The sequence below is a fragment of the Micromonas commoda genome, chromosome 1, assembly GCF_000090985.2.
Source record: "Micromonas commoda chromosome 1, complete sequence".
NCBI classification, from domain to species: domain Eukaryota; kingdom Viridiplantae; phylum Chlorophyta; class Mamiellophyceae; order Mamiellales; family Mamiellaceae; genus Micromonas; species Micromonas commoda.
In genome coordinates this window covers 1714774-1742674 of record NC_013038.1, presented here as the reverse complement: position 1 = coordinate 1742674, position 27901 = coordinate 1714774, and the positions used below count along the sequence as shown (strand labels likewise).

The window sequence follows — 27901 nt, the reverse complement described above, 5'->3', positions numbered from 1 at the left end:
GGTACCTGAATCTATTTATTGCCCTTTATTATTAGTTCTTCGTTCGTTCGAACGAATGAAGGTAAATGTTTAAAAAAAAAGCTGCTGGACGAGCGACACACAACTATTTTACCTGAAACATTCGTAAGTGTCAGCGAATTCGATTTCGGTGTTCACGGCCTTGTGAAGGCATAGCTCTTGCCTCCAATATTCCAGTGGCGTTTTGTTTCCCATGCGCGGTCTATTGAGGTTTTTCATGCTCGTCTTATTCGCAAGCACGAAACTTTCGTTTGTAAGCGGCGTCGACGGCACGAGGCAAGATGGTAGCCGCATAAACGAGTGCATGTTCCGAACGTCCCCTCCCATTTCAGCAGCCGCCGATGAAGGCGACTCAACGGCGGGCACCTTACACATGCCGCAATCTTTCGGTACTCTTTATTCCGCCGAAAGTCTGGCTGAGTCTGGAGCGGGTTATGCTTGTTATGCTGCAAAGCCTTTCTCCAGTAGTTTGTTTAGTGTGTCGACAGCTAAACGGGTCCGCGCAGCTCTTACAGCTCATGAGTCTATCGGGGACACCAGAAACACGAAAAGTGCAGGTGCACATGTGTTTAACGGCGAGGCAGACCTTTGGCGCGACCAAGAAATGTGGGTCACAGCACAGAGCTTTCGTAAAAGTAAACAAATAATCAAAACAAAGAAAGAATATGGTATCACTGATGATGTTGACGCCTCTGACAGGGGCGAATGGGGACATTCCTCGAAGGAGTATTCAGGACCTTCAAGCAGGCAAACTGAGACGCCCAAATGCACTAAAACACTGCACCACAAATCCCTCTACGTTCCAGGTACTTTCATACCAGGTGAGATATCCCCGGGTGTTAAGGTACAGCGAACTCCACCTGCTCTCATTCCGGGCACTCCTGGTTTCTGGGAGCCTGGACGATCTCCGTATTATACTCCCGGATTTTGGACTCCAGGATACGGACCAAGATATGTATCCGCAGTTCCTGCTGCAATTCTGCCTGGAAAGAAAGGGACAGTCATCCCAGGATTATTTTTCCCGCCAGCTTATTCACCAGGGTACCTTATCCCAGGTTGGTACGAAACGATGTCCTGTGCTTTGCTATGTTCCATGCCGACGTGTCAGGAAGCTGAGTGCTTTAAGCTTCCGCAAGTCACGGGTGTCAAGGTGAATACCACTGGTCCTCTGACCCGGCACATGTAAAAGGTTCTGCCTGGGCGTCAAGCTTTCCTTCCTTTCGGTCATGTATGAACCCGCACGCTGAGCAGCCCAAGACTTGAATTCTCTTGTAGTCAGCAGCCATGTTAGAGAGCGTATGCCTTCGATAGACATTACTTTTTGTCAAAGTGCGCATGTGGAAGTCTCTTGTAATATTATACCTGAATTCAAAGATGCGCAATATGCGTGTATATATATGCGTGATTTATCTCATCATGCAGTCGAAATGAAGTATTGGCGTACAGGTAACTACAGGTAACTCTTAGATATAATGGCGAGGGAGACGAAATTGTCGATTTCGGTTTGCGTGGAAAAGATTTTGAGAACCACGAAAGGAACCGGTGGGATATGCCGGGGTCGTGAAACCTTGATGCAAATTTTCAGGACATGATCCCGCTGAGTAGAGTTACGCGCAATGCCGAGGACTAGTTATGCCGATTGCTGATATCTGACTGACAAGATTGCGGGGATGCACGCAGTTGTATACAGCGGAGGTAGCACTGCTGAGGCTCATGCTTTTCTCTCAGCTACCACGTGCATGAAGTACAAAATGTTGCAAGTGTCAAAGGATTTAGCTAGACTACCGGCCTAGTTCAGTAGGGAATGCATTTGCGGAAATGTTCATTCCACTTTCCACTTTGATAATCCGCCGTCCTGCAGGCTGTTGACATGCTTTCGTGCGAGGCGCAGCCACACAAAAGCGATCATGGGAGACATCAAAACCGCGAAGTGAAATGGTCCATCGTTATCAAACCGGTCGAGCCATATGCTGCTGCGCACTGATGCAGAACATTTCCGGGACCCTTCTGTAGCCTCACCTGGACCCGCGCAGTATTTGAATCTTGCCAACCTACCTACAATGAACAACGTAGCGGTCTCAGCCCATTTGTGTCCAAAATTGGAAATAGCATTCAGGAGGGTCATGTACGTGCCCCCCATCTCAATATCACTTATTCGTGAATAAAAAGCCATAAACGATACGAAGTGAACCGTGCTGAGGGCAGTGTATGAAGACATCCACAAAATTACGGAGATGTAAAATCCCCAGGGGATTCGGTCTGTAAGATACAGGTCGGTGGGCGCTATCATAACAATTAGTGAAGCTCCAGATGCTACTACTGCTCGCAACATCCATGTCCTCAGCACGCATTCTAGCGGCCGTTCGCCGGCAGTCCACTTGGTCAGAAATAAAGGAAGCAAAATGTTAATAGGAGATATGCAGGCTGATATGGTTGCCATATGCTGCTTTGGCACGCCGCACTCTAAAAGCTTCAGTTGCGTTAGGGTCTCGGTGGCCGAGAAAGCGACGGCACGAGTCATCAGAACAACAGATAGTTTGATTACTGATGGTAGTCGGATGATAGCTCTTGCTTGCCGATATGCGTCTTTCACAGATCGAGGAATAGAACTTTCTCGTGTGGTTTCGCTCTTTTGGAGGACGCAGGCCGCGCTGAACAGAAATATCACTCCCCAAAATGAAATGAAACTGCCAAGTTGAACTTCAAAAAATGAGTTTAAGACAAGGTATCCAGTGAAAGAGATGAAAAATCCAGCGGTCTGCCCGACAGCGTTGCATGTAGAAGCCATGCCAACATTTTTCCGAGATAGCATAGATAGTGCCCAACCATCCACTGCGATGTCTTGTGAAGCTAAAAGAAAATAAATGAGGAAAAAAATCGTGGAGAGTGCGCGGACATCAGCTTCCCGATGGTAAATAAGCCAATCAAGGTTGCGAGCAGTAAACAACAGTGTCAGGCCAACCGTGACCTGAAGAGGAAGAATCCAGGAACGACGTTGGCCCATAGACCGCACGTAGTAAGTGTCCACTAATGGAGCCCAAAGGACCTTGAAACTGAAGGGCCAGGAAGCCAGTGAGAAGATTCCCTGCTCCGATAGTGTAGCCCCCTTTTCCTGAAGAATGAAGCTGACGCTCGCACTTATACCCATAGGAACACCTTGCAAGACATAAAGAAGCAATAGGAGAGCGATGCTGCCAAAGTCGCCATTTGTGACACCCATCGCAGAGGTTATTTTGCAGATAGTGGTGAGTTCTTTGATTCGACCGGACGTTCTTGACGTTGCGCGTGCAACGCAGTACGAAACGTGCGAACGAAACACGAAGATACCTTCGTAAGTATTACAGATACCATCTTATTTATTTATCTTTTATTAATACCTTCCGTTATTAGTATATGAGTCAAAAATACTCTATGCTTCTAAACCAATTACCATCAGGGTAACCAAAACAAAATCAGATATACGAGACAAATAGACTATAGAAAGCTGTAGGTCTCTCTTGAAACAACGACACTATCGTTTGTCAATACGTGTCCCGAATAGATCATCGCCCTAATACCATTTAGGTTCGTCAGACCCTAGGTGGACAGGTCCCGATTTATAACGCCTTCGAAGGTATTATATTATCATCTACAACGCCGTGCTTCTACAGCATCCGTGTGGAAGCCGAAGACAGTGCGTGGCAAGTTGCGAAACAGTCACTCCGCATTCAGCCCCAGAAGTTATTTGGAGATTTGAATTTCACACGACATGCCTTATGCGCAATCTCATTTTTATCGCACAATCGTCAACCCCACTCCCACGCGCTGCACAAAACAATATTCGTTCCTCGGGCCAACTTCACGGTCAAAACCAGCTGGAGAAGGAAAGCAAGAAGCACTTGCAGCTTTCAGGACAATCAAAGACGGGTTTGTCCTTGGATCTGTCGCTACTGCTGCGGCACTGACGCTCACCGCGACATGGTTCCCTCCTGTCGTCCTCGCCGATGTCCTCGAGAAGGAGTACATGCCGAGTATCGCTGACAAAGACTACGGCAAAACGCGTTATAGTTATCCCGACTTCACTCAAACACGCAGTGGCCTTCAATACAAAGACATGGTAGTCGGCCAAGGCGTAACATTTAACCCCGGTAAAAAGGCCGTTGTGGACTGGGATGGGTACACCCTGGGATACTATGGTCGACCGTTCGAGGCGCGCAACAAGTCCAAGGGCGGGGCATTCACAGGCGAGGACAAAGACTTTTTCCGTTTTTCAACTGATGATGACAGAGTTATTCCTGCTTTCAAGGAGGCAATTGTTGGGATGCATGTCGGCACTATTAGGCGAGTGATCGTTCCAAGTGGATCTGAACTTGGGTATCCATCAGGGAAGAAATGGAGAGTAGCAACACCCCAACCGAGTAATTTTTCTGGCCAACGGGCGCTTGGCTTTGTGCTTGAAAATGAAGGGATGATTGACAAGACTCTGCTTTTTGACATAGAACTTATTAGGCTCGATGACAAATAAAAATTAACTGAACTTTCGTGAAACGTTAAGATGACAATCTGCGCCCGCAAACAAATGACGGACGATGTCTTCGGCACGTCCCCAATCTCTTAAATAGAGATGGATGTTTTGCCCTGCAAAATTACTGAGGGACCCCGATCAAGTTTTTGGGCGCACTGGTCAAACTCTCTTATGAGGTACCTTCATAGTACTAGGGTCCAATTAAAGTTTGGTAAAACCCTATCCGAACTTGTTCTCAAGCCACCCAGTCGTAACACTTTTCGGTCTCTCAATGGGAAGACCCATGGCACGGCTAAGTACGAGTTGTGACAAAACCCCCATAGCTCTGCTTACTCCAAACAGTACTGTGTAAAAGTTCTGTTCAGTGATGCCGTAGAACTGCAACAGGACTCCGGAGTGCGCATCGACATTTGGCCAAGGGTTGGCAACTTTCCCAGTATCTGCCAGCACCGCAGGCACCACATCAAAAAGTTTGCTGACGAGCTTGAACTTTGGATAATCGGGAAGGTGCTTGAGTGCGAATTCGCGTTGAGATGTGAATCGGGGGTCAGTCTTTCGGAGCACGGCGTGTCCATAGCCAGGCACGACACGACCAGATTTTAGCGTTGCAGATACATATCGTGACAAATCTTCTCTAGAGACATCACTGCCGAGTTCACTTTCGACTTGATTGAGCCATTTGAGCACTTCTTGATTTGCTAAACCATGCAGTGGACCCGCCAAACCATTCAAACCGGCTGCGTAGGAGAGGTATGGGTCCGATAAGGCAGACCCCACCAGATGAGTCGCGTGTGCGCTCACGTTCCCTCCTTCATGGTCACTGTGAATTGTCATGTAAAGGCGCATGAGCTCTTTAACGCCCCGATCGGAATAGCCCATCATGTGTGCAAGATTTCCAGCCCAGTCGAGGACAGGGTCCGCTTTGATGAGGCTTCCGTTTCGGAAAGTACGACGGTATATTGCAGCCGCAATACCTGGTAATCGAGCAATACAGTCGAGAGAATCCTCGAAGGTTGGATCCCAATAATCAGTTTTGCGCAAGCCGTTTTGATATGCACGGGCAAATTTTGAATCAGGCTGCATGGACATGATAGCACAAGATAATTGTGTCATAGGGTGCGTTTTGGCAGGAAGCGCTTCTAATACCTTGAATACTTGAGGCGGAATATCCGCCCGTTTTCGAAGTTCTGCAGAAAGCCCGACGACCTGCTCCTTGCTTGGCATGTTACCGGTCAAAAACAACCAAAGTAAACCCTCCGGCAGTGGCTCGCCGGATGGACATGCTTTCGGCAGTTTCTGCTGCAATTCGGTGATCGTGTGGCCACGAAAACGGATACCGTCCTCGGCATCGAGCAGAGACGTCTCCCACAGCAAACCGGGGACCCCCCTCATTCCTCCCAAAGCCATGTTGACAGTGACTTCTCCAAGAGACTTGCTACCGAATGCCGTCTTTATGCTCTTCAATCGATCTCGCTGGGAAGGTATGGCCTCAGCTAACGCACATTTCAATTCGCAGTCAGTCGATAGTCCTTGCATTGCAACGCTGTGACCGCTAAACAAAAACGGATATATTTGTGGGGAAGCGCGCTTGTTGCCTCTTTGCCATGCATTTGCAGGAGCAGGCACGGGAGTACCTAAGCGGCGCAGTAACCGTGCTGATTTCATACTCCCTGACACGATATCTTATGCTGTTTTCTGAGGAATGGGCTGCACTGCCGGTTGTGGACGTTCCGATGTTGTTGAGGACCTGCAATCTTTTTCACGAAATCGCGGTCGTCGCTTGTGTCGAGCAGGTAAACAGTTAAGGAAAGAGTAAACGCTCACACCGGTGTAAACAGTCAGATGATTTGTTAAATTTCCCATAAGGCGTTGTTTTATTTCAATACTGTTTTTAATCTGTTTTAAATGATGGCTTAAAACACGTCTCACATACGTCTGCATCCGCGGCGTAAAAGGTGCCAGCAGCACTGCGCTCACGTCGTCGTACTCCGACCCACCTGGGGACGGACCCTAAATCCGTGACAAAACTCCACTCCTCTCCCAGCCTCTCAGTTCGCCCCCTGGAGCGTTATATCATTATACTATGTTATCATATCACATGATAATGTGACGATTGTGGTGCCCGGATTGTACATCGAATTATCACGAAACATCGCGCGCACGCGGCAAGCATGCGTGAACCCGAGTCGGGGCCGGGCGGCCAAATCGACCGCCCGCCCCCGCAACCACCGCCAACACCTCGAACATGCCCTCCTGATACATCCCCCGGCGTGCATCAGGCACATCGAGCTCTCAAACGGATAACGGCGCGCTTCCTGTCGGCGCCACCTTAGGCATCGCCCTTCGCGTCACGAAGCGAAAAGACATCAGGCGGAGCTATCACCACAAAGTGATACACGAAAAAAATGAATTGCCCCACAGAGGGATCTTTCGACCGCCCGATATTCACCCGCGAAAACGACACGGAGGACACCGCCAAAGGCCACCGACAGGGAGCGCCCACCCCGTCACAGAGACCCGAGACTCGATTGCTCACAAAAAGCGCAACCGAAACCGAACGGACTTCATCACAGCGTGATAACTTACACGAAAAAACAAATTGCATTCAAATTGCCCCACAGAGGGATCTTTCGACCGTATGGATTTCATCCAAACCGGAGTGGCGTATTGTATAGATAGGTATCGAGTCTCAACCTGAGCCCTACCTTGTTTGTATAGTTCTGTAACTTTTATATTAAATAGACTATCCATACCTTCGTATTGCCGAAGGTACAAAAGAAGGGAATTTCACTGGAATTTCCTTCGTACAGAAAATACATTCGTTCATTCGTACGACGAAGGTATGTAGTCTATATAGAATATCTATCTTGATTGGGTATAATAAATAAACCTTGGTATCTATACCTTCGTACGTACATACAAAGGTATTCTGAATTTCATTAGGGTGAGGCACTTTTAACGTAACTTATTAAGGACAGGCTAGGGTGTAGTAATTATTTAATGAACCGGCCTTTTCGAAAATTAAGCTAAAAGCTGTCGAAGGTTGCGCTTCGCTTGAATAATTTCTCCGCGAGTGTGCACGCGTAAGTGTTCGTGCTCCTATATGCGCAAATAGTTTGATTTTCAAAAGGCCGGTTTATTAAATAATTACTACACCCCTGTCCTTAACTTGATTATAGTTAAAGATAAGTCGCTTACGTGAAAACATAATCGGATTCTTTATACTGTTTGCCCACTGGAGTGATTGTGTGGATCGTAATGATAAAGTCTTTACGTTAATATATTAAAAATCGTTATGCATAAAAAATTGTCTCACCAAGATGAAATTCAGAATACCTTACGAAGGTAATAAGCAAGGTTGACCTCTGGCGATTTGTGGACAACCGGTTCTTCCTGACAAAGCTTTGTTGGACCGTAGTGCACGTGCGCGATCTTTTGGGAGCAAATCCAGCTGATGTCAGGCATAGACCACGGGTAAGTTCAGGGACGTCTTTGCTGAACACACGGATGTCACAAATATCCTATCCACGCTTCAGCTGACGACGTCGAGCCCGACTCGGCTGTCCCAAACATTTATGTCGCGCGATATTCCTTTACCGTCGCCCTCTCTATCACCAATTCCGATCCGACTGATATCTTCTTTTCTGTCCGTATAGGCGGGAACCCTGTCCCCATCGAATCTTCGATGATATCGGCGGCGCCTTCGCTATGGGAGCTGTCGGTGGCGGCGCAGTGAACCTTTTTAAGGGGATCTACAACTCCCCAAGTGGGCGTCGTCTTCCGGCCGGATTTGATGCGATCAGGCGCGAGGCGCCGAAGATTGGTGGCAGCTTTGCGGTTTGGGGCGGTTTATTTTCTGCATTCGATTGTACGCTAGTAGCACTTCGTCACAAGGAAGACCCTTGGAACCCAATTTTATCTGGCGCACTCACTGGTGGCGTTCTGCAAGTTCGCTATGGCTTTTCTTCAGCCGCGAGGTCTGCGGCGTTTGGAGGCCTCCTTCTCGGCCTGATTGAGGGGGTTAGCATCATGCTTAACAGGATGACGGCTCCTCTGCCAGAACAGTCCGTTTCCCTGGACACCCTTTCAGAAACGTCGACATCGGGAAGTAAAGTGGAAAACGTATCAGATATCAAGTCGGGCGGCTCACAGCCTGCCTCCATAGATACTACCTCTAGGCCAGAAACTGGGGACACATGGGGCAGTGCTTTCGGTGCCTTTCGTCAACATAAAGAGAGGGCAAATGCGAAATGACGACGCCAGGTTCCGTATTTTCACTTTTCCAGCACAAAGCTGTTATGGCTTAACCACTAGGAAAAGGGTCGTGTGGCTATCCATTTACGCGCCCAATCACTCTAATGGAGACGTTGCTCTCGCTCACAAGTGACGTAATTGAAGAGTAACTATCATTACCGAAGGCGTAGCCATCAAAAGAATCAAGGAAAAGCCCAGATCATCTTTCGGAGTTGCCTTTGATAGTTGATAGGAGGATGACGCTGGAGGAGATAGTGGTGGGGGAGGAGAGCTCGGCGGGCGAGGGGATCCAGGACGTGCCAGGCACACCTCGCGTTTTTCGTCCCTCGAGTAGGCGGACTTAGCGTTCAATCGGGTGCAGTTGAACCAATCCGTAATGTTTCCCAAATAATAATCCAAAATAGGTGACCCACCAAGCGAAACATTCAGCGCCAACACCAGTTCATTTTTGCACTCTTGCACCTGAGAGTCGTTGCAGAAGCTAAAGCACGGATATCTTGGGACCACCAGTGGCTGCAGGACAAATTCACTGTTAGACTGATCCAGCCCATTTGAGCTCTGCTCGCTGGATGGATTCGGCAGAAAAGCCGCTTCTTGTTCTACTCTGACAGTAACATTCACATCCTGCATGCAGCTGTGATAGTTACTTGTGCAGATGTAATACAAGAGAGGAAAGAAACAATCCCCAGGACTGTTAAGATCATACAAATGCGGTTCCTTCCGATCCGCGTCACGGAATACTTGATGGATGAGATATGCCAAGTTGTCTGCAAACAATGAGTGATCTTCCGTTTGACCAAAAAAAGGTTCGGAGGTGTCCATGCTGAGTCCGGGAGGCCAGCTTTCACGTTCATAGAGAGGATTTTCGCGGTCTAGCGCACAATTCTTTATCAGAAGTGAGGCATTGCAAATGCCCTGAGACAGCTCTGCGTTGATCGTAGCCTGAGCGCTAATGGAAGTCGACAAGAGCAATAATATGAAACACATCTGAAAGCCACGCGCTGCGCAGATACAAGTTACTGCCATCTGGAAAGTGACTGCAAGTCAGGCAGAAGCGAGTATGAAAGCAGTCCAGCTCTTGCTTCAGTTTCACACGCGCTTATGTAGTCGTAGTCGCATGTTGAACTTTAGAAATAAGGGCAGAACGATTCGGACGCGATGCGTTGTTGCTGTCCGAGGTACTAAAACCACCATGAACAAAAAACTCCGAAAAAAAAGCAAAGCGCAAACGCAAGCAAGGTGTAGAGACGCGCGCGTTTATTGAGAATCCAAATTAGTCCAAACCCCCTAATTCAATTGGGGTTCGATGACGGGGTGCGCGGCTGGACGTGGTGTTCGTGGGCACCAAACAACTCCGACTTGGCAAAATGTAACTATCACCTGTTATCGTCAACCAGCAGGTACGAGTCGAGGTTTATTTATTCCATAGACTAACACTTACATTATTATTGTCAACATTTGTTGACATTCGAGAACTAACTTCGTTGAGCGCTCCATAATTAAGTGTGACACTTATTACCTGATATTGTGAACGAATAAAGAGTCGTGGTTTAAATTATTGTAGACACCGAGGTTTATTTATTTCTTCCATGTCTCTCGTACAGTAGTACATTAGTACATTATTATTGGCGACCGGATTTTCGTATTTTCAAGGCGTATATATATTAAAAAATACTTCAGCGATTTTTGGACGCCGTATGGGCAATTTCACTCCTAGGCCCTGGCCCGCGAGCGTTACCATAGGCGATCGTCAGAGGCGTCATCGGATCGGAGACGTAGAAAGTTTTGACAGGAGTCATGCCAGCCCAAGCGGGTGACACACGACGATGGACGCCGCCTCCGCCAGCGCCCACGCCGCGGCCCCCGCCGCCTCCGGTTACGGTTGCGCCCCTAGCCCGCGTCGGGGGACGGCCGCGTCTCCCGAAGATTTTTGCGAGAAGTTTTGAACCTGAGAAGCCACTGTTCACGCTCTTCTCGACGAGCTGGAGGAGAAGGGGGAGAAGGATGAGGAGGAGGACGACGAGGAAGAGGGAGCGACGCCGATGCCCCCCGAGGTTGACACGGCCGGGGAACCCATCATATCCGCGGGGGTGGTGAAAGCGTCAGAACGATATCACCTGTTGATGCAAGGCAACAGGAACTTCACCGCCCTCGGGAGGCGGAGGGGAGACATATTCATGAGGGCACAGGAGCTGCAGCAGGAGATGTATGAGCGACTCTTGTCAGAGTTCTCTTCTAAGCCGAAGGCTGCGGCAGGTGCTGGAGACGCGGCTGGCGGGGTGAGGGACCCTTTGAAGGCGAACGCGGCGAGAGCGAAGTCCATCAAGAGGAAGGTCCGTGGTGGCAAAGCTGCGAGCAGCAGCAAAAAGCGTTCCAAACAGTGAAATAACCAGGGTAAACATCTGGTTTTCGTCCATTTTCGCCTCGGTTTCGCCTCCCTTTCATTATTTATGTTTACAATAACTCTTACGAACTACGTGCGTGCGTGTCTTTGGGGAAATGACCTCGGATTGCATACGGCGTCCAAATTTCAGCCTCGAAAATCCGAAAATCCGATTGTCGACAGTCATTCGTTAATATTCCAGAACGTTAGAAAACGTTGATTTATCGCATCATAGACTCGATCGAATGTAAAACGCAACTGCTGTCGTGTCGTGAACTAGGTCTTCTTGGTTTCGACACACCACGCCTCCTGTCTCGCGTGAAACGACGACAACTACGACCACGACCACCACCACGACCACCACGTCGAGCACGACCACACGACGCGGCTATGCCGACCCCCTTGGGACGGACGACGCGCGCCACCACATCGCGCGCCGAATACGTGACGTCACTGACCGGGCACTGGAGAGTTTTCATATATATGTGGTTTAGTCATAACACTTATGAAGATTCAGCATGCGTACGTGGTAACACCTAGATTCTCAATGTAAAATCACATTAGGAAGAAGTATAAATAATATAAATACAGGGTTATACGTGGTAAACACCTATCTAGCTAGCTAGCTAGTTTCTCAATATAATCATTTTTTATATACAGCAGAGCTAGTAATGAACGTCCCCAACATGGCGAGAAAAGAAATAAAAGAAACAGTCGATCTAGGATTTCTTGCTCGGCCCTTCGGCGCCACACCATAAAACCGGACGCACCCCACCTTCTGCGCAGCTAATATACGGCGGCAGCGCGCGGCGTACGCCTCACGTATAACCCTGTCAGTCACCCGAATCTGACCTGTAAAGGGAACCCGGTCGACTTCCGTACAGTAGGCTCGATGAACGCTGGAAAGCTATCGGACGTTCGTTTCGCACACTGGAAGAAAAAGTCCCAAGAGACGAGGATTTTCGGGGCATGGAAGGTTCGTGTCGAGTCCTCGCACTTGGCAGCGAAGCTAACTCTTATTCGCCTCTCAGAAGTTTTCCGCTCGAGATGTCCGTCGTTGCTGCGACGCAACGGCATGTCAGACGAATTTGTCAGTCATCCGAAAAGTAGGCCTCGATATTCGCGAGGGGCGAACTACTGCGCAGGATGTAACGCGTGCTTACTTGGCCAAGGTAAAACTGTTTTGAATCGGCAGTCGCATCCATTTTCGAGATCAATTCGCCTTCCAGATACGCCAGACGGACGAAAAGGTTGGAAGCTTCATCACGACACAGGCAGATAACGCGATTGCTCAGGTTTTTTTTAACCGTTTGCTCCTCTCGTGCGTTGCCAAAATATTCCATGCAGGCCATATCGATTGATGAGAAAATTTGTCGAGGCGAGGATCCGGGTATTCTAACCGGGGTCGCGTTCGCGATAAAGGTTTGAAGAAATTCTGATGCATTTGACGATGTTGATGGGATTATCAAGTTCACTTGTTCAGGACAATATTTGCTCGAGTGATAGTTTCACAACCGCAGGTGTGTTGCAGGGTTCTGACCTCTAGCGAGCGCTCAAACCCCATTTGTGCTGCAGGATCAAGATTGCTTGAGGTAGCGCCCAGTTTCATCCCCTATGACAAGATTATCCAAGCTGCGGGCAACAGCTAAAACAGCTCAACTCGCTTTTGAAGTCAAGGAACCAATTTTTTTGTTGTGATAACTCCACAGGTGCATCAATCGCCACACGATTCTTTGGTAGTCTCTGCTATCAAGGTTCGTACAACCTTGGTTTCGTAGCGTGTTTCCAGCCAACCTTAAGATCCAATATTTCCATGCACCGTACAGGCAGAGGGAGGCATTATACTTGGAAAGACGAATCTTGATGAATTTGGCATGGGCAGCACGACCGAAAACTCGGCTTTTGGCGTAACCAGTAATCCCTGGGATATGCGTAGGATTCCTGGAGGTTCTTCCGGCGGTTCGGCATCGGCCGTCGCCCTGAAGCAATGTGCTGCTGCTCTTGGGAGCGACACCGGCGGTATGCACAACGATCGTTCATAACAATATTTTAAAAAAATGTTCTTCACCCAGGTTCAATAAGGCAGCCGGCATCATTTTGTGGCGTTGTTGGCTTGAAACCTACGTACGGCTTGCTTTCACGCCATGGACTTGTAGCATATGCATCTTCTTTCGATACCATAGGACCTGTAACCACTTCGGTGGAGGTGGGGCTATCTGTTTTTTCCGTTCCAATTCTCACAAGTTCGCCGACACTTTGAGTGACTATAGGACTCCGCGATCGTCTTAACAGCCCTTTGTTCGAGACATAATCAGCTTGATTCAACTTTGCATCATACGAATTCAAGCCGGTTTCACGACCACTTGAAGAACCTCGAGCACTTTGCTTCCAAGCCTTTGTCAGGCTACAGATTCGCGATAATTAAGGAGACCATTGGTGCGTCTCGCCTGGAATCATTTCTCAAATGGGTTACATTGATAACCAATCTCTTTCTTGTTGCCAAAGGTCTGGGTGTCCAACATGATGTTGTTCAGCGTGTGCTAGAGGCAGCTACTAAAATTGAAAGATTGGGCGTAGGTTTGAGCTTCCATCGCCTTTCGGTGCCACCTAAAACTCACTGCGTGAAGGCGGCGGTGGACTTTGTGTCTTGTCCGACTTTCCACCTAGGGTTGCCAGCATACTACATCCTAGCTTTGTCGGAGGCTAGCAGGTATTTGAAAAAGCAATTTGTCTTTTTCCACGAACGATATATTTTATGCTTATTTTGACAGTAATTTAAGCCGATATGATTGCATACGCTTGGGAGGAAAGGTTTGGTGTTTTTACTTCTGCTCAACTCGGCCTTCAAAACTCATGGGCTTTGCGTAGACATCTCGTGACGAGGGTTTCGGAGCTGAAGTGAAGCGGAGAATATTGATGGTTCGTGATAGTGATGTGAAGGTGCCAAGCTACATATGAAAACATTTAGTTAATGTTTGCAGGGATCCTTCGCTTTGTCTGCTGGACACAGCGATGCTTACTATGAAAGGGCCCAGGAGGTGCGCACTGAAATTTGCTGCTTTAGCGTAAGTTCGACGGCTTGCTTTGCGCAGGTACAAAGAATGGTGGAGGCAGAGCTTGCTTGCAAACTTCAAGAATATGATGCCTTCATTCTGCCCGCGGCTCCGTCGCCTGCTTACCTGAAAAGTGAAAAGGTGCGTTTTCTCTCTTGAAATTCCTTAAATTAGCTCCAGGCGCAATTAACTTGATTACGTGATTATAGATGAATGATCCACTTGCCATGTATTCGGGCGACATGATGACAGTGAATGTTAACCTCTCTGGCCTCCCTGTGAGTTCACATACATGCGTTTAAACCCTTGTTCATAATTTGAAAGAACATCAAGCTGATCGTGCGTCCTACACGTCTAGGCCATTGTGGTGCGTGGAGGACACGTTGAAAACGACGGGACGCTGCTGCCAGTTGGTCTTCAAATTGTTGGTCGTCCTTTCGGGTGCGCGTTATGCTTTCCTTTTCCCCGATTTGATTAATTTACCCCTATTCCTCTCAGAGAGCGAGCCTTATTAGAGATAGCACATGCATATGAGTTATGCACATGGGACGAGATCAAATTTTAAACCTATATGTATGGATCCCCTGTGATTCTTTATTTCGAGGCAAAATTGAGTTATGTTCATTAATTACTGACAAACCAATCAAGCAAATTTGGTCTTCCACCTAACACTCAAAGCTCATACGCAAAGGTTTACCTCTGGTTGGGTAAAGCATTTTCACGACGTAAATGAAGCCGAGGCGTCCGATCAACATCGCCCACGAAACGGGGCTTATCTCCCTTGCTCTTCAGGTGTATCCAGCCTACATCGCCCTCCCCTTGCAGACAAATCTGGGAATTCGAGTGCAATAAAGTGATGAAGTAGAAGCTAGTGAAAGATGGTTGTCTGTAGCTAACTAAGAGGTCTGCTTTCCAGATACATCAGCCTTCTTCGCTGCTGCATCACCATGTTTGATGCTTGTGGCTTTTTCACCTTCCGTCTGTTAAAAAATGTTGCGGAGGTTAGAAAAGCTCGTTAAAATTAGTGGGTTGCTCAGGGACTTGCCTCCCGGTACTTGTGCAGATAAACCTTCAACGGTTCAACATATTCTTCGAATCCGAGCGTGCTCATTGCCCAGAGCAGATCGTCTCCGTTGATTGTTTTACGCTTTTCGCGCTGACACTTGTCACTAGCTTCGCTTGTGATGAAGCTGATGAACTCGGAGACGCACTCTTGAACAGTTTCTTTTGCGTCTTTCGCTATCTTGGCATTTGCTGGCAAAGCTTTTTTCATTATTCGGCTGATGTTTGCGATAGGAAGGAAACGATCTTGCTCGCGAACGTTGCCGCCCTTGTCGTCATCGTCGTCGTCGACATCGGGATCGTTGGCATCGCTCATGCGTTCCTTTACTATGGGTCAGTTGCGCGGCGCAGATATTCCGGGCGGACTCCTGCTCCTTTTGATTTTCCTAATCATTCCATCATATCCATATATTTTTATACCTTCGTAACTTTTATTTACCAGCGGCGAGAATATATCAGTGCGCGTGAATACAATGATTATTAATATATCTTCAAACTTCGAAATTTCGCGATAATATGTATATATTATATATGCTTGTTGCTTGATTGCAAGTAAGAGAAAAATAATTTTTCTTTGCAAATAAAACTGATATTGAGTGGTAAATACCTAGTTTCTCAATAAAATTTCTGATATTACATACTTGTATCGCCCCCATATAAAATCAACTCTCCGCAACGATCTCCGTCGACGAGGCCTGGTGGTCGCCCGCCATGCGCGCGCCGAGACGCGGGAAGGTCGAATCACAACGCGACGTGACGGAGGGAATCGTTTTATCCGATGAACTGAACGCGCGTGCCGCCTTTTACGGAGCGTAAATGTCACAATCAGCGGTGCCGCGCCCCGCGCCGTGCGCACATCCGTCGACGGATTTCCGTCGTGAAACCGGTTTACAAGTATTTGCGGTTTCAGGCGTCATCAGCTTTTTTGCAAACCGTGATAAATGAACACTTTGTCTACGTTCTTGTTAAATAGAGGCGCTTGCGCCAACGCTTGCGCCCCCCTGCAAGATGTCTCTGCGCAGGCTTGTGGCACGCACGTTCGGGCACTCGATCTCGCAGCCAACGCGGCTCATCAGCCCTCCAGCTGAGCTTCTGGTCCGTGCCTTTACCGATGAAGGCGAGTTTCACGCGGAAGTTTCGATCTCGTGGCACGTCGCCATAGAACCCACCCCGTCTTCTTTTCTGACTCGCGCCGTATCTACGTTCGTAACATATTTTGTGCCTGACGTTTCTCTGCGCTCGTCTCTTGCAGTTCGGAGAAGGGCCGGCGATTTCATCGTCCCGACAAAAGACTCGTATGTTGTGGATCGCAGTCGCCTGGAGATAGCTGGGGAAGGTAACAAGGGCGTGGCGACGAAGGGAGGAGGAGGTGAATGGGAACGAGTGCCCACGTCTCGGCTCTATTATCCAGGTCAATCCTACGAGGCAGATGCCATTGCCCCACATATCGGACTCGATAAGCGCTCAATAGAGCGCCAGGCAGGAAGCGCGCCATTGCGTGGAAGCCGTGCCCACCGGCGTTTGTCGAATGTGCTGGATTATCGCAACGCTAGGCTACTGAATCTGTTTGTTTCAGACGCAGGAAAGATTCTTCCAAGGCGAAGATCTAGGCTCTCTGCTAAGGTACACCGGAAAGCTGTCAAGCACATTAAGACTTCACGGGTGATGGGCATAAGTGCTATGACAGAGCGCCTTCAAGAACTCACGAAGCCAAAAAAATGATCGAATGTCATACATGATGACTACTTTCGAAGGTAGTATCATACAGGCAAGATTTACAGGGCCTTTGAAAGGACCGGCACATATGTCGGGACATGATCTACTGATCAAAGTAAAGACGAAGATGAGCGTTCAACTAACAACGGGGAAATGGGGGTTGTACTGGTGTACACACCGGCCATTTTTCCACGTTTGGCCCTGTTTGCATAATCTTGAGTGCAGTGTGTCATCTTCTCACAACAATAGCATCATCATTTCTTGGCTTCAATGAGTTTATCCTTTAAGTTAAATGAAAGGTTAAAAGGGAGAATATGCACCGCAACTCGCTGATCTCGCGCAATATCAGCCGAGCCGGCAACATTACGCGTGGATCATTTTGCCTTGACTTGGCTCAGGCGTTCCCGAAGCCTCTCAATCTTGCCACTTGTGGGTAAACCTCGCTCCTCCAGTAGTTTACGTACTGTCGGCGCATCCATCTTCTCGATTGACGCCCGCGAGAATTCAGGAGGTTTGGCTGCTTCTACTTTGAGGGCAGCTTCTTCTCGCATTATTTGTTGGCTGAGAGCGAGGTCCATTTCTTGACGAAGGTTTACCGACCGCAATGTTTTAGCCTCCTCACCGCTCGCACGTTTCCTGACTATGTCAGCTTCTTTCTGCATCTGCTTACTAACATGTGCAGCCTCTGCGATGTCTTCCTTGGCCGCGGCAGTTGCCACGACCGCGCCGACCACGACAGTGATGTCATCCATCTTGCCGCCGAGCCTCTTACCTGATATTGCTGAAGCTATACTCGTTGCCAATGCATTAAATGCCCCAAGAGGGCCGCTCCGTTTTGCCAATGTTGTCGTGCCAACGGCATTCTCCCTGATCGCCTCGAGGGCAAATGGGGACTCGAACAACGGATCCTCTGCATTTTTTCGTGCTTCGACTGCAAGTGCGTCGGAAACAGCTCGAGCAGCCGAAAGTGCACCGGTGCCTGCTACTTTGGCAAGTGCGTCATTCACTACAAGCTCAATATCATTGTCAAACATGTTGTCGAACAACCCGTCTGAACCGACTATCACGAGATCGCCTGTCTGCACGGGAACCTCAAATTCGTCAGCATCTATTGCCATATCTATATCGTCGCTAAGAGGTTCGTATCCAAGCTGAAACGGACAATTGAAGTAGTGTTCCTGCGGTGGAGAGGCAAACACAACGTTACCGTTGCGGATAACTCGGAATCCGCTATCCCCGAGATTTGCAGCTCTGATCTGGGTTCCGAATAGCTCGATTATGATCATCGTGGAAGCACCCGGAAGTTTCGTGTTCTCCTGTGCGATCTGAATCAGCTTCTTTGGATTTGGACTCGCGAGTGGGTTCATTGCGTGCTCTGCATGAGCCTTGGCAGCTTCATAAGTTAGCACTCGAGCATACAGGCCAGGGTCTATTCCTTGTTCGTTGAAGCCGCCGACGCCATCGGCGAGATAAATTTGCCCCCCGCCGTTTTGATCTATGTGCACGAACCAAGCATCCTCCCCGCCTTTCAGTACCTTGTCAGGATGCGGAATATTTGAGCCCGCGGCAATGAGAGATAATCCTGAAGCGGTGACAAGGAACGCTCGCGGAGCGCGGGGGACTGAGCGGGCGAATATGCTCGCCGGAAGTGAGTTACGCCGCCGGGAGTGCGGTACGATACACCTATTGGTGATATTCACAGATGCCATCATCGAGCGAATTAGTTTGATTAGCACTAAGAGGTATTGAAAGACCCTCAGTCCAAGTGTTGGCGCGGATGATCTGATAGTTGTGTTTATTTATCCACAATCTTCGACGAATGAAGGTGTTATGGATTTCAGGCAGGTGTGAGCACCCCGGAGATAAAACTAACACTTACTACTATGATATGAGGGTACTACTAATAATAAATCTCCAAATAAAGGTCGCATCGTTCGTCTGTGTGTGTGATCGTGTGGTGCGAGAATTCGTCCTCTGGGAGGTCGGCATAGCCGCGAGGCATGCATTGTATACACGAGGCTCGGTGCAAGGTCCATCGCTCGTACCTTCGTTCATGACAACAAAAATACGTTTAAATATGTAAATAAATATCCAACCATATTTAAATACTCGTTTATATGAGTAAACATTGTGTGACAACTATATGGGACACTGACTCAAGATTCTAGAGCTAAAAAATCCAAAAATGTCGACAATGTATGAGACGGATAGACAGTCGTTCTTAATTTAACGGTGTTAAAAATGTCGACAACTATATGTAGCGCTGGACCTACGTTCTTGATTTAATGGTGTCAAAAATGTCGACAATGTATGGAACGAATAGACCTTCGACCTTGATAAACGATACCAGGTATAGATAGGTGATTGTTACATTTTGGTAAGTTGGGGTCGTGTAAGATCGGCTACTCTTAGCCGAATAAGGATTATTTAATATTACAGCAGTAACTAACGAAGTCTATTTTGACTTTTTTTTTGTTTATTATGATACGTAGAAGTATTTGTGATAATAAGTGTTAGTAGTGTGATATTATATATGTAGTCTATTCTGAATTTCAACCAGCAGGTGTAATAAGTGATCACTCCTAGCTTTCTACATTCGTAGCTAGTAGAGGGCTCTATCGATGGTGCATCTGAGGTATGGTGGCTTCTCCAACTCCTCTTGGTAATGGCCCTTCACTGTAAGACCAACGCGTGTCATGGATGCCGCCGGATCGCAGCTGAAGGTATCTCTCGTGAATAAATCGTTCTGTATGAATGTATAACCCTTGATCCTGCAGCTCCCGTTTGAGCAGCTGAAGAGCTCTTCGCGAGTGTGTATTAGGGAAATCTTTGACAGGTTTTATGCGAACTTCAAAGCACGCCCGCGCGGAGGGGATCGCGGCGCCTTCGCGCATAAAACGGCACTCATTACATCGTTTGAAATGTCGCGGTCAAGTCTTTTTGGTCTGAAACGCAAGGTATATGCATCATCAGTTCACTAGGTTGACTTAATCCCTAGCGTATCCATAGTGGCTTCAAACTCGCATGTCCTTTCATATGCTGTCATACTAACTTCATGCATGCCCATGCAATAGCTTGAAGCTCGTCATTTTCCGGGGCTCTTTGTTGATGTATCGCGCTGCCAATATACGATCGTCGCTCATCGAAATCCTCAATATCTTGAAGGCGCAGCAGCCATCCCAAAATCAGCGAAGATACGAACGTGTAATGAGCTCTTGCGACTAAACTTCATGCTTGTGGATTTTCTCTGGCGAGAGGGCGAAACTCTGACTGCCCGTAACCTTGGTCATGAAGCGCTATTTGTGGAGTATACAGAGCCGCGGTTACTCAAAAAAATATGGGATGATGTGCGCAAAGTCAAGAATGAGGATCATGACAGTCTATTGCTATGGTGTGCTCAAAGTAAAGCGGGTTTATTTGGACAATGTGCTCGCCTCGAGTTTGATCTCCATGTACGCGAATTCATAAAACGAGCGCGAACGCAGAACTCTTCAAACGCTGTTCTGTACGCCCGAAATCATCTGCAACGATGGCATAAAAGCAAGTCTCGGTCACTAAGTCAAACTCTTATGTGCCTTGCTTTCCCCGAATATCAATGGCCCGGCACAGAAAATCTCTCACGCGAGACATATCAACTCTTAGTTGCACTCCTTCAAACAAAAGTTCAGTTCAGCTGCCTTCCAAAGTGTTCGAATTTCGTCGCACATCTTCAGGCGGGGCTTTCAATGCTCAAACTAAATCGATTGAATGTTCAGGATTTAGGCGCAATATTCCAACGAATTTCACCATCATTACCTTTGTTTAAGTTTTCTAGAAGTAAATTGGTGTGCGACATCACGAAGCAAATCATGAATGACACCGATCCCCCATTGGTGATGCCTACTGGCTTTACGTGCAGCACAAGCGCAATAAATTTCTTGGTTGCTGATATCAAGACATGCATTTTATGCCCGTGGACAGGTCAGGGGCCCTATGTTTGTTCTGAGTTACGAAAAGCGTACCTAGCTTGATGGATCACTTTGCATCGAATATCCTTCTCTCGTCAAGTATGTCGTTTTAGAATATCAGATGAAGTTACCATGCACTGCCATAGCAGAGGCGGACAACTCAGACAGTTGCTCTTCATTATCTCGAAACGACATTGGGCATCCAAAACGATCATGTGCTTCCTTTGTTGATTTATGTACGAAGGTAATAAAATTGCTGGCGATTGCGCACCCATTACGTTCTGCATCTGAAATGCTCCATGTACGCATTAATCGTTCATAACATTGATCAGTCCATCTGAAATACGATGCTTTTGGTCCTGAGCAATACACTCAGTGATCCACATTAGGTTTCTGAGTTCTTGCTCTCTCATTTTCATGTAAGCATAAAAGCTTGCAAGATTAAATTGCTCTTTGAAGGCACTTTGGCATTTCTTCATCTTTTCCTCTGAGAAAATCTTTGGAGAAAAAATAATGCACTATGTACGTTAGTCGCAGCACATTGTTTGGCTAGCTAGACAAACAACTCCATACCTTCTCGAGCGGTTTATCATTTGTCTGAATCAGTCCTGTGCCGAATCCCTCGTAAGACAAATACATCTCCATGGTTGCTTGTACTTGAACAAAATCATTGCATGAAACGAGGTCGCGATGTCCGTCTGGATATAGCGACCCTAGCTCTGGAAAAAGAGAGCCCCGGTCATTCCGAGATAGCTCTGTGCCCAAGGAGTTAACAGTAATAGTTATTGCCCGTTTATCTGCTTCAAATCCCAGGATGTCCTATGGGCGATGTTTCAAATCGACAATCTGATTAACGAACATACAGTTACCATCATTGAGGTGGCCGTGACGCCGCCCACTCCTTCACAAAACTTCATGAAGTCGTGCAAATACGCCTAAAGAATATTTTCTAGGTGTCATGATTCATGTGTTTGAAAGTTGGGCGTCTCAGCTTAGAAAAACAAGGATTTTGTAGATCGGTAGAAACCTTATACAAAATATTACGCATGATCTCGACATTTAATTCATCGAGATCCTCTTGATTTGAGCACTGGCTGAAGTATGGAGCAAGGGGGGTGTCCACGATGACCATTCTGTAAAGCTCCCTGTGACGGCGGTCAATCTGAGTTTCCTGACTGAAGCAGCACAACATACATACCGCATATTGTTTGCGACTGCTATTGATGCCATTGAGTCGAATGATCCAAGAGGGTGGCATTTCTGTAGTAGTTCCTGATATAGATGGGAATGTGTATGGAATCAAAATTGGAGGGGTCGAACGCAGATTCAATAAGGCGCACATGCACGCCACGTTCGTGAAGTACTCCTGTCACCACGAGCACTACGTTGTCTATCATGTAGCCATACGTCAAAAAGTCCAGAAACGCTCCCAGCGGTTCGCCTGCCTATTGTGGAGAGGCGTGAATGACTCCATGAGAGCGAGATTGCGGGTGTAAAAAAATTATCTTGGGAGCTGAGATGCCTACTTGTGAGCGAAATATGTTGAAATCGTTCACCATTTTCTGTGTGCACGTAGAGACAATTGTTGAAGAGTGGAGGGGGGATGGCAAGTCTTGTATAAGTGCACGATAATCAGTGCTGCACTGCAAAACATCAAGGTTCAGGTAGTCTATGAAACAAACACGTATCTACCCCATCTGCATGTTACCAATAAAGTTTTCACGTCGTCCAAAGTCTCACAGACCATCAGCTTCGAATAGTCGTGCGTCGAGAGGAGGCCGCGATGGCAACCTCGCAAGACTCCTTGGAGAAACCCATTTTTTAAGTTATGCAACGTGCGGTCTAAACCGGATGCATGGGCGTTAGACATGATAGGCGTTTAAGAGACCCGAGACCGGAAGCCGAACCAAAATGTCCGGCCTGCGCCTTTTGTTTGGGCGAGTAAGTGAATTGCTTGATCATACATGTATGTACGCATACACATATGTATGTCATAAACTATCATATTATAAAATATCTTCGTATTTTATCATAATACGAAGGTAATAACACTTATTTACCTTCGTAATATGAAGGTATGATAAGTGTTAACACTTACGAAGGTAATAAATATACCCATGCATAGTCATCCGTGCAAGCAAGGTGCCTCCATCCCTTGTGACTGAGACTGAACAGGAATGTTTGGTTCGCGGGAGGCTGAATTGGGACGAGTCGTGATAGTCATTTTTAAGAGTGATGATCAATGGAGCTTCGGTGAAAGAAAGACTAGCTAGAAGGGCTACTTTCGCATGGTTTGAAGCTGAATTTTCATCGATACATCGGTCAACTTCGACGTCTTCCACCGCCTCATCAGAAGACGCCTTGGCGTCGATTCTTCGTTCACAAGTGGCGTGTGTGTGAGGACGACGACTACGTGCACGCCAAGCGCAACGATAAAGACGTCCCGCAGAACAGTCGCCGTTGAAAGGACACGGAAGGCGTCGCAGAATGTTGTTAATCAGCAATAAAGTACCTTCGAAGGTACAAATAAACGACGACCGCACGGCTTTTTTGTCTATGACTTTTGCAAATGATCGAGCTCTCGACCAATCAGAAGACGAATAAAATGTGACAAAGGTCGAATATCAAGGTTGAATAAAGATGGGGTGGGATGAGGTCCTCAATATGACTTGGTCGCCCAGTAGTAGTAGTGAACTGGTATCCTCGTCCCAAATAAAGATCATGATTGCTAGAGGCTGCTTGTGATACATATATATAAATATGCATGCATGTGCATGCATTATCACGTGTATGTGTTACGGAATTTTTTTTTGCCCCGGGGCAGGAAAGGTCATCCTTGAGTTAATTTCCCCGTATAGATCCTGATGCGTGCCACGCGCTGCCAGGAGCGGTTTTTTACATGGGCACGATGCGCGCTCACGTAGCCGCTGACGCGCGAGTAACAAGCGGCGTGCCGTGTCTTTAGGGTCCGCGCCGTGTCCTTAGGGGGTTGGGGTTTGGGTTGGGTTTTCAGGGTTTAGAGTTTAAACAGCCGCGAAGCGGCTCGTCAGCCACTCCCTATACACATCCTGAAGCGTGCCACGCCAAGAAAAAAAATCCGCAACACAGATCGCCATATCACCATTTGCAAAGTTGATGTCCAAATTTTTGGCCGGATTCCTGTCAGTTTGTTTCGTTTGATTTGCGATTGAAAATTTCGGAATTCCCACGGATTTTTTCCTTCGGATTTCCCGGCTCTCCCTATCAAATTCGCGGTCAGATTTGAAAGTAAAATGTGGGTCAATTTGCATTTCAACGATCAAATTACCTATCAAAGCTAAAAAATCCTGACGGAAATCCGGATTTCAACGATTGATGTACGATTGAAATTTCGGATTTCTGCGGAATTTTTTTCCCCGGATTCCGGCCAAAAATTTGGTCATCAATGATGCAAACGGTGATGATGTACGAAGGTACAACTAGTCTACGTACGTACGGGATACTGGTAATATGTATGTTTATTTATTAAGGAACACACACAACACCAGCAAGTTCGCCGGCGGGTGCTGCTGGTGATTGCAGATGGCCAGCATTCAGGCGGTGATTTGACGAGTAATTGTAGGTAGTGATCCAAGGTATCATTCCCTAAAACTTTATTTGCTAGTTACAAAGTGCGCCGGACGCACACCGCTGACTATGCGCTTATCTGTTCCAAACGTCTGCGTACAGATTTATCTCGCCTGATGATTTCTGGAGCTTTCCGAGAGCCCGAAGAAACTGCTGTTGTCCTGCCCGCAGTGATGGATGCCGCCCCCAAGACGTACACAAATAGGAGTGGCGTGTTCCGCAATTCATGGCGGCTAAATCCAGAATCGTTCGAGACCCAGAAAAAGACGGAAGCGCAGATCCAGCGCTTGCATAGACGGCTGCCTCGTCATTTTAATAACGGCACAAAAGATGGAATAGTAGACTTTTACCGCAGGCAAAACCAGCTGGTGGAACATTTCCAAGAAATCGAGCGGCTTATATACAGGACCGACCCGTCCATGAATATGCCGAACGACGCGGCCCTGTATGACCATGCCATCAGGACAGAGCAGCGTCGAGCATGGAGAGAGGGGTTTGCATTGAGGATATCATTTTACGCAAATGCCTGTCTCCTTATCATTAAGATATTTGCAGCATACTCGTCAGGGTCACTCAGCATCATAACATCCGCTCTTGATTCATTCCTGGACTTGGTGTCGGGTGTCATCCTTTGGGCAACTGATCAGTCAATGAGAAAACAGGACAAGTATTTATACCCTGCAGGCAAGAGCCGTATGCAGCCCCTAGGGATAATCGTTTTTTCATGCATCATGGGCACTTTGGGATTCCAGGTACTCATAGAAGGAGTTCGCCAGCTCGTCGGTCCAGATCACACGCATCACTTGGAGGACCTGTACGGTTTGATCGGCATCATGGTTTCAGTTATTCTTGTAAAGTTTTGTTTGTGGTTGTACTGTCGGCGTTCAAATAGTGCAGTGGTTCAGACATATGCGCAAGACCACAGAAATGATGTGGCAACAAATTCAGTTGGACTTGCGAGTGCCATGTTGGGCGACCGCCTAGTATACTGGATTGACCCTCTTGGTGCCATATTACTCGCAATGTATATTATCTACAACTGGGCAGACACGGCCATTGGGCAGATAAAGGCGATGGTCGGGGTATCAGCACCCCCAGAATTTCTGACACAGCTTACTTACCTCGCGTGGAATCACCACCCCGAAATAGTTTGCATCGACACTGTACGAGCATACACGTTCGGGCCAAAATTCTTCGTTGAGGTCGATGTAGTGCTTCCCGAGGAAATGAAGCTCCGGAGTGCTCACGATATAGGCGAAAGCTTGCAGGACAGAATTGAAGAGATGGAGGATGTTGAACGGGCATTTGTTCATATTGACTTTGAAACGAGTCACTTTCCTGAGCATGCGGATAGCAAGAGATCCTTGCAGAACTTGCAAAGTACAGCTGCCGCGACGGTTGAATCTCCGCTGCGACAGCGAGCGAAACACAACAGCGCAGGAAAAGGCTGAGGCGTCTCATTTGGTTCTCAACCTTCCAGGCCCATCGACGCAAAGCTCATTCTTCGAATGCAAGAAATCGATACGACATCATTCCTGGACTTAGTCGCTGAAGTATTTGACGTGTGGCTAAGCTTGCCTGCTCTGCTCATTTTGCTCACAAGGTTTCACAAGCTTGACTGACATCGAAAATAAGTAAACAGGTATTGTCTTGCATGCCCTATCAAAACGTTAAGGTTTTTCAGTTCGGTCGTGAGCAATAATGCTGTTATGGCCTTCTGCGCCAGGGTATGGTGATGGCGGGGAAGCGTCAGTTTGCAAAACGTACAACCCTCACTGAGAGTAGATATTTGGTACTTTCGCACCAAGGTAAACTTTTGGTGCATTTCACGAGAAATGGAATGTTCCAAACAAGCATCTGGTTTCCGCAGAAGGCCGAGAGAGCCGTTGCAGCCGCCGAAACTGTATCATCGCTCTGTTTGATTGTTACTAAAGAGGACATAATTGTATTGTACCCTCCGTTATGCTTTGATAACGAGAGTACACATCATCACACTCTCTTCCTCTGAATAGCTTCAGCTTTTACGAACTCGCTGTAAACTACAATCCGCTACGTCGACAGACGAAGCTGGATGTAAAGCTTTTATTATCAATATTCATGATAATACTGAACAGATGCTTGCAAGAAAGGCATCACTGCAAATTGAGGGGCGGCTCAAAAGTACGAGCTGGAAACCTGTACGGAAGATCAAAGCAGCTTATTTGCAAGATCTGTTTCCCAGCTTCCCAAACTAAAAACCTTCTTTCTACATCCGATGGCAATGCGATGGTGTTTTCTGCTGCTGCCTTTTCGGACGAGGTCAACGCCTGTGCAACAGCGGCGCGCAGGTCTCGGACGTCGCCTTCTGCGATAATTTCAAAAATAGCACGTCTCGCCGCTGAAACTGCCAAAAGTGATCCCTTTACCTCGCACAGACCAGATGTTTTCGTCACCCGGAGGCAAGCTCCCGATTTGCCGGATATCTCCTGAATTTTCGACCCGCCTTTTCCGACAACGCGGGAGGCGTGAATTCCACAGTTCACAAGGATTGCGATTTTATCTTTTTCTGCCTTCACATCTTTAGAAGAGCTGAGTTGAAAAGGTGCCAAGCGCACCTCGGGCATTACTTTCAATTTCATTCGTTCGGCCGTGCCCATCCCAACTGTTCGGGCTCGTCGGCGTACCTTCGCGATGTGTCGACCACCCTTTACAACTACACGCCATAACACACAAAATAACTATGTACGAAAGTATTCCAGGCAAATTCGTTCCAAGCGTGGACAGATAGATGGAATAAAAGAACAACTAATATCATAATAAAACTATAATAAATACGAAGGTAATATTCTGGATTTCAACCAGGTCGGGCACACCTACCCTTACGCCGATAACTTATAAAATGATAATAAGTTATTATATCACCTTTAACTTTGGAGCTAAAGGTACCATTGATTTAATCGTCGTATGGTAACATAGTCATCAAATTCACGTTCCAACGTTAAACTCAGACTTATCATCGTTAATCTAAACCTCGTCCTTGCGCGCGCCAACACGGCTTGAACCGCCTGAAGTGATGAATGAGTGCGTTGCGAAGCTGGTTGCACGATGCGAGAGCATCGTGCGGGGCGGGGGCGGGAATGTCGACCTCGACGTCGTCCTCAGGTGGAACGAGTTCGTGTGCCGGCACCGGGTCGAGCTGCTTGAACCAAAACCTTCGGCTCAGCCACCTATCGCCGTCGTCGCCGGCGAACTCTCGCAGGGCTTCGTCGAACAGTGTATAGCAGTTTCGCTAAATTTGGGGCTAAATTAATAAGAGACAAATCGACGGTCTGCGACTCAACAAAAATTTAGAAACGACCGCAAAAACTACTCTCGGTCG

General features: G+C 47.5%; 12 protein-coding genes across 12 annotated transcripts; 6 read left to right on the top strand and 6 right to left on the bottom strand.

The window, feature by feature from the left end:
- Positions 1-211: 211 nt before the first annotated feature.
- Positions 212-1204, top strand: MICPUN_55492 (predicted protein; the record flags this gene model as incomplete). Its single annotated transcript, XM_002507676.1, has 1 exon — positions 212-1204. The coding sequence occupies one exon, from the start codon at positions 212-214 to the stop codon at positions 1202-1204; it is 993 nt and encodes a 330-aa protein (XP_002507722.1).
- A 636-nt stretch (positions 1205-1840) lies between these two features.
- Positions 1841-3238, bottom strand: MICPUN_93259 (major facilitator superfamily; the record flags this gene model as incomplete). The annotated part of the gene is made up of 1 exon (XM_002507288.1): positions 1841-3238. One exon carries the CDS (start codon positions 3236-3238, stop codon positions 1841-1843), a length of 1398 nt encoding a protein of 465 aa, XP_002507334.1.
- Positions 3239-4741: 1503 nt separating this feature from the next.
- On the bottom strand, positions 4742-6058 carry CIS2 (citrate synthase; the record flags this gene model as incomplete). Its single annotated transcript, XM_002507287.1, has 1 exon — positions 4742-6058. The coding sequence occupies one exon, from the start codon at positions 6056-6058 to the stop codon at positions 4742-4744; it is 1317 nt and encodes a 438-aa protein (XP_002507333.1).
- Positions 6059-7785: 1727 nt separating this feature from the next.
- On the top strand, positions 7786-9707 carry MICPUN_93255 (mitochondrial protein translocase family). Its single transcript, XM_002507675.1, has one exon. It carries the CDS (start codon positions 8231-8233, stop codon positions 8774-8776), a length of 546 nt encoding a protein of 181 aa, XP_002507721.1. The 5' UTR covers positions 7786-8230; the 3' UTR covers positions 8777-9707.
- A 1111-nt stretch (positions 9708-10818) lies between these two features.
- MICPUN_55486 (predicted protein) lies at positions 10819-11160 on the top strand (the record flags this gene model as incomplete). The annotated part of the gene is made up of 1 exon (XM_002507674.1): positions 10819-11160. The coding sequence occupies one exon, from the start codon at positions 10819-10821 to the stop codon at positions 11158-11160; it is 342 nt and encodes a 113-aa protein (XP_002507720.1).
- A 768-nt stretch (positions 11161-11928) lies between these two features.
- Positions 11929-15306, top strand: GATA (glutamyl-tRNA amidotransferase, subunitA). Its single transcript, XM_002507673.1, has 19 exons — positions 11929-12135; positions 12191-12331; positions 12389-12454; positions 12507-12581; positions 12643-12679; positions 12735-12751; positions 12869-12913; positions 12986-13178; positions 13232-13365; positions 13430-13595; positions 13665-13732; positions 13787-13869; positions 13931-13970; positions 14028-14078; positions 14141-14197; positions 14252-14353; positions 14422-14490; positions 14571-14651; positions 14709-15306. Exons 1-19 carry the CDS (start codon positions 12052-12054, stop codon positions 14775-14777), a joined length of 1578 nt encoding a protein of 525 aa, XP_002507719.1. The 5' UTR covers positions 11929-12051; the 3' UTR covers positions 14778-15306.
- NFYB (histone-like transcription factor) lies at positions 14815-15775 on the bottom strand. Its single transcript, XM_002507286.1, has 2 exons — positions 15258-15775; positions 14815-15192 (listed from the first exon to the last, which is right to left on the bottom strand). Exons 1-2 carry the CDS (start codon positions 15588-15590, stop codon positions 15109-15111), a joined length of 417 nt encoding a protein of 138 aa, XP_002507332.1. The 5' UTR covers positions 15591-15775; the 3' UTR covers positions 14815-15108.
- Positions 15776-16282: 507 nt separating this feature from the next.
- Positions 16283-16996, top strand: MICPUN_55483 (predicted protein; the record flags this gene model as incomplete). Its single annotated transcript, XM_002507672.1, has 1 exon — positions 16283-16996. The coding sequence occupies one exon, from the start codon at positions 16283-16285 to the stop codon at positions 16994-16996; it is 714 nt and encodes a 237-aa protein (XP_002507718.1).
- Positions 16997-17260: 264 nt separating this feature from the next.
- MICPUN_107611 (predicted protein) lies at positions 17261-18704 on the bottom strand. Its single transcript, XM_002507285.1, has one exon. It carries the CDS (start codon positions 18274-18276, stop codon positions 17365-17367), a length of 912 nt encoding a protein of 303 aa, XP_002507331.1. The 5' UTR covers positions 18277-18704; the 3' UTR covers positions 17261-17364.
- A 2541-nt stretch (positions 18705-21245) lies between these two features.
- VAOD (H+-or Na+-translocating f-type, v-type and A-type ATPase superfamily) lies at positions 21246-22807 on the bottom strand (the record flags this gene model as incomplete). Its single annotated transcript, XM_002507284.1, has 8 exons — positions 21246-21434; positions 21511-21756; positions 21807-21872; positions 21965-22082; positions 22136-22209; positions 22278-22382; positions 22464-22580; positions 22646-22807. The coding sequence occupies 8 exons, from the start codon at positions 22805-22807 to the stop codon at positions 21246-21248; spliced, it is 1077 nt and encodes a 358-aa protein (XP_002507330.1).
- A 1909-nt stretch (positions 22808-24716) lies between these two features.
- Positions 24717-26513, top strand: MICPUN_55479 (cation diffusion facilitator family; the record flags this gene model as incomplete). Its single annotated transcript, XM_002507671.1, has 1 exon — positions 24717-26513. The coding sequence occupies one exon, from the start codon at positions 24717-24719 to the stop codon at positions 25992-25994; it is 1278 nt and encodes a 425-aa protein (XP_002507717.1). The 3' UTR covers positions 25995-26513.
- On the bottom strand, positions 25551-27243 carry MICPUN_113387 (RNA binding protein). The gene is made up of 3 exons (XM_002507283.1): positions 27138-27243; positions 26348-27092; positions 25551-26260 (listed from the first exon to the last, which is right to left on the bottom strand). The coding sequence occupies exons 1-2, from the start codon at positions 27177-27179 to the stop codon at positions 26676-26678; spliced, it is 459 nt and encodes a 152-aa protein (XP_002507329.1). The 5' UTR covers positions 27180-27243; the 3' UTR covers positions 25551-26260; positions 26348-26675.
- Between the last annotated feature and the right edge of the window lie 658 nt (positions 27244-27901).

Coding starts and splice junctions, on each gene's coding strand:
- MICPUN_113387 (XM_002507283.1), bottom strand. CDS start 27,179: ATGGGCACGGCCGAACGAATGAAATTGAAAGTAATGCCCGAG. Junction 27,093..27,137: donor AATTGAAAGTAATGCCCGAG/GTGCGCTTGGCA, acceptor AAAGATGTGAAG/GCAGAAAAAGATAAAATCGC.
- NFYB (XM_002507286.1), bottom strand. CDS start 15,590: ATGAGCGATGCCAACGATCCCGATGTCGACGACGACGATGACGACAAG. Junction 15,193..15,257: donor ATCTGCACAAGTACCGGGAG/GCAAGTCCCTGA, acceptor ATTTTTTAACAG/ACGGAAGGTGAAAAAGCCAC.
- MICPUN_93255 (XM_002507675.1), top strand. CDS start 8,231: ATGGGAGCTGTCGGTGGCGGCGCAGTGAACCTTTTTAAGGGGATCTAC.
- MICPUN_107611 (XM_002507285.1), bottom strand. CDS start 18,276: ATGATCATAATCGAGCTATTCGGAACCCAGATCAGAGCTGCAAATCTC.
- GATA (XM_002507673.1), top strand. CDS start 12,052: ATGAACGCTGGAAAGCTATCGGACGTTCGTTTCGCACACTGGAAGAAA. Junction 12,455..12,506: donor CAGATAACGCGATTGCTCAG/GTTTTTTTTAAC, acceptor TATTCCATGCAG/GCCATATCGATTGATGAGAA. Junction 12,914..12,985: donor TGGTAGTCTCTGCTATCAAG/GTTCGTACAACC, acceptor TGCACCGTACAG/GCAGAGGGAGGCATTATACT.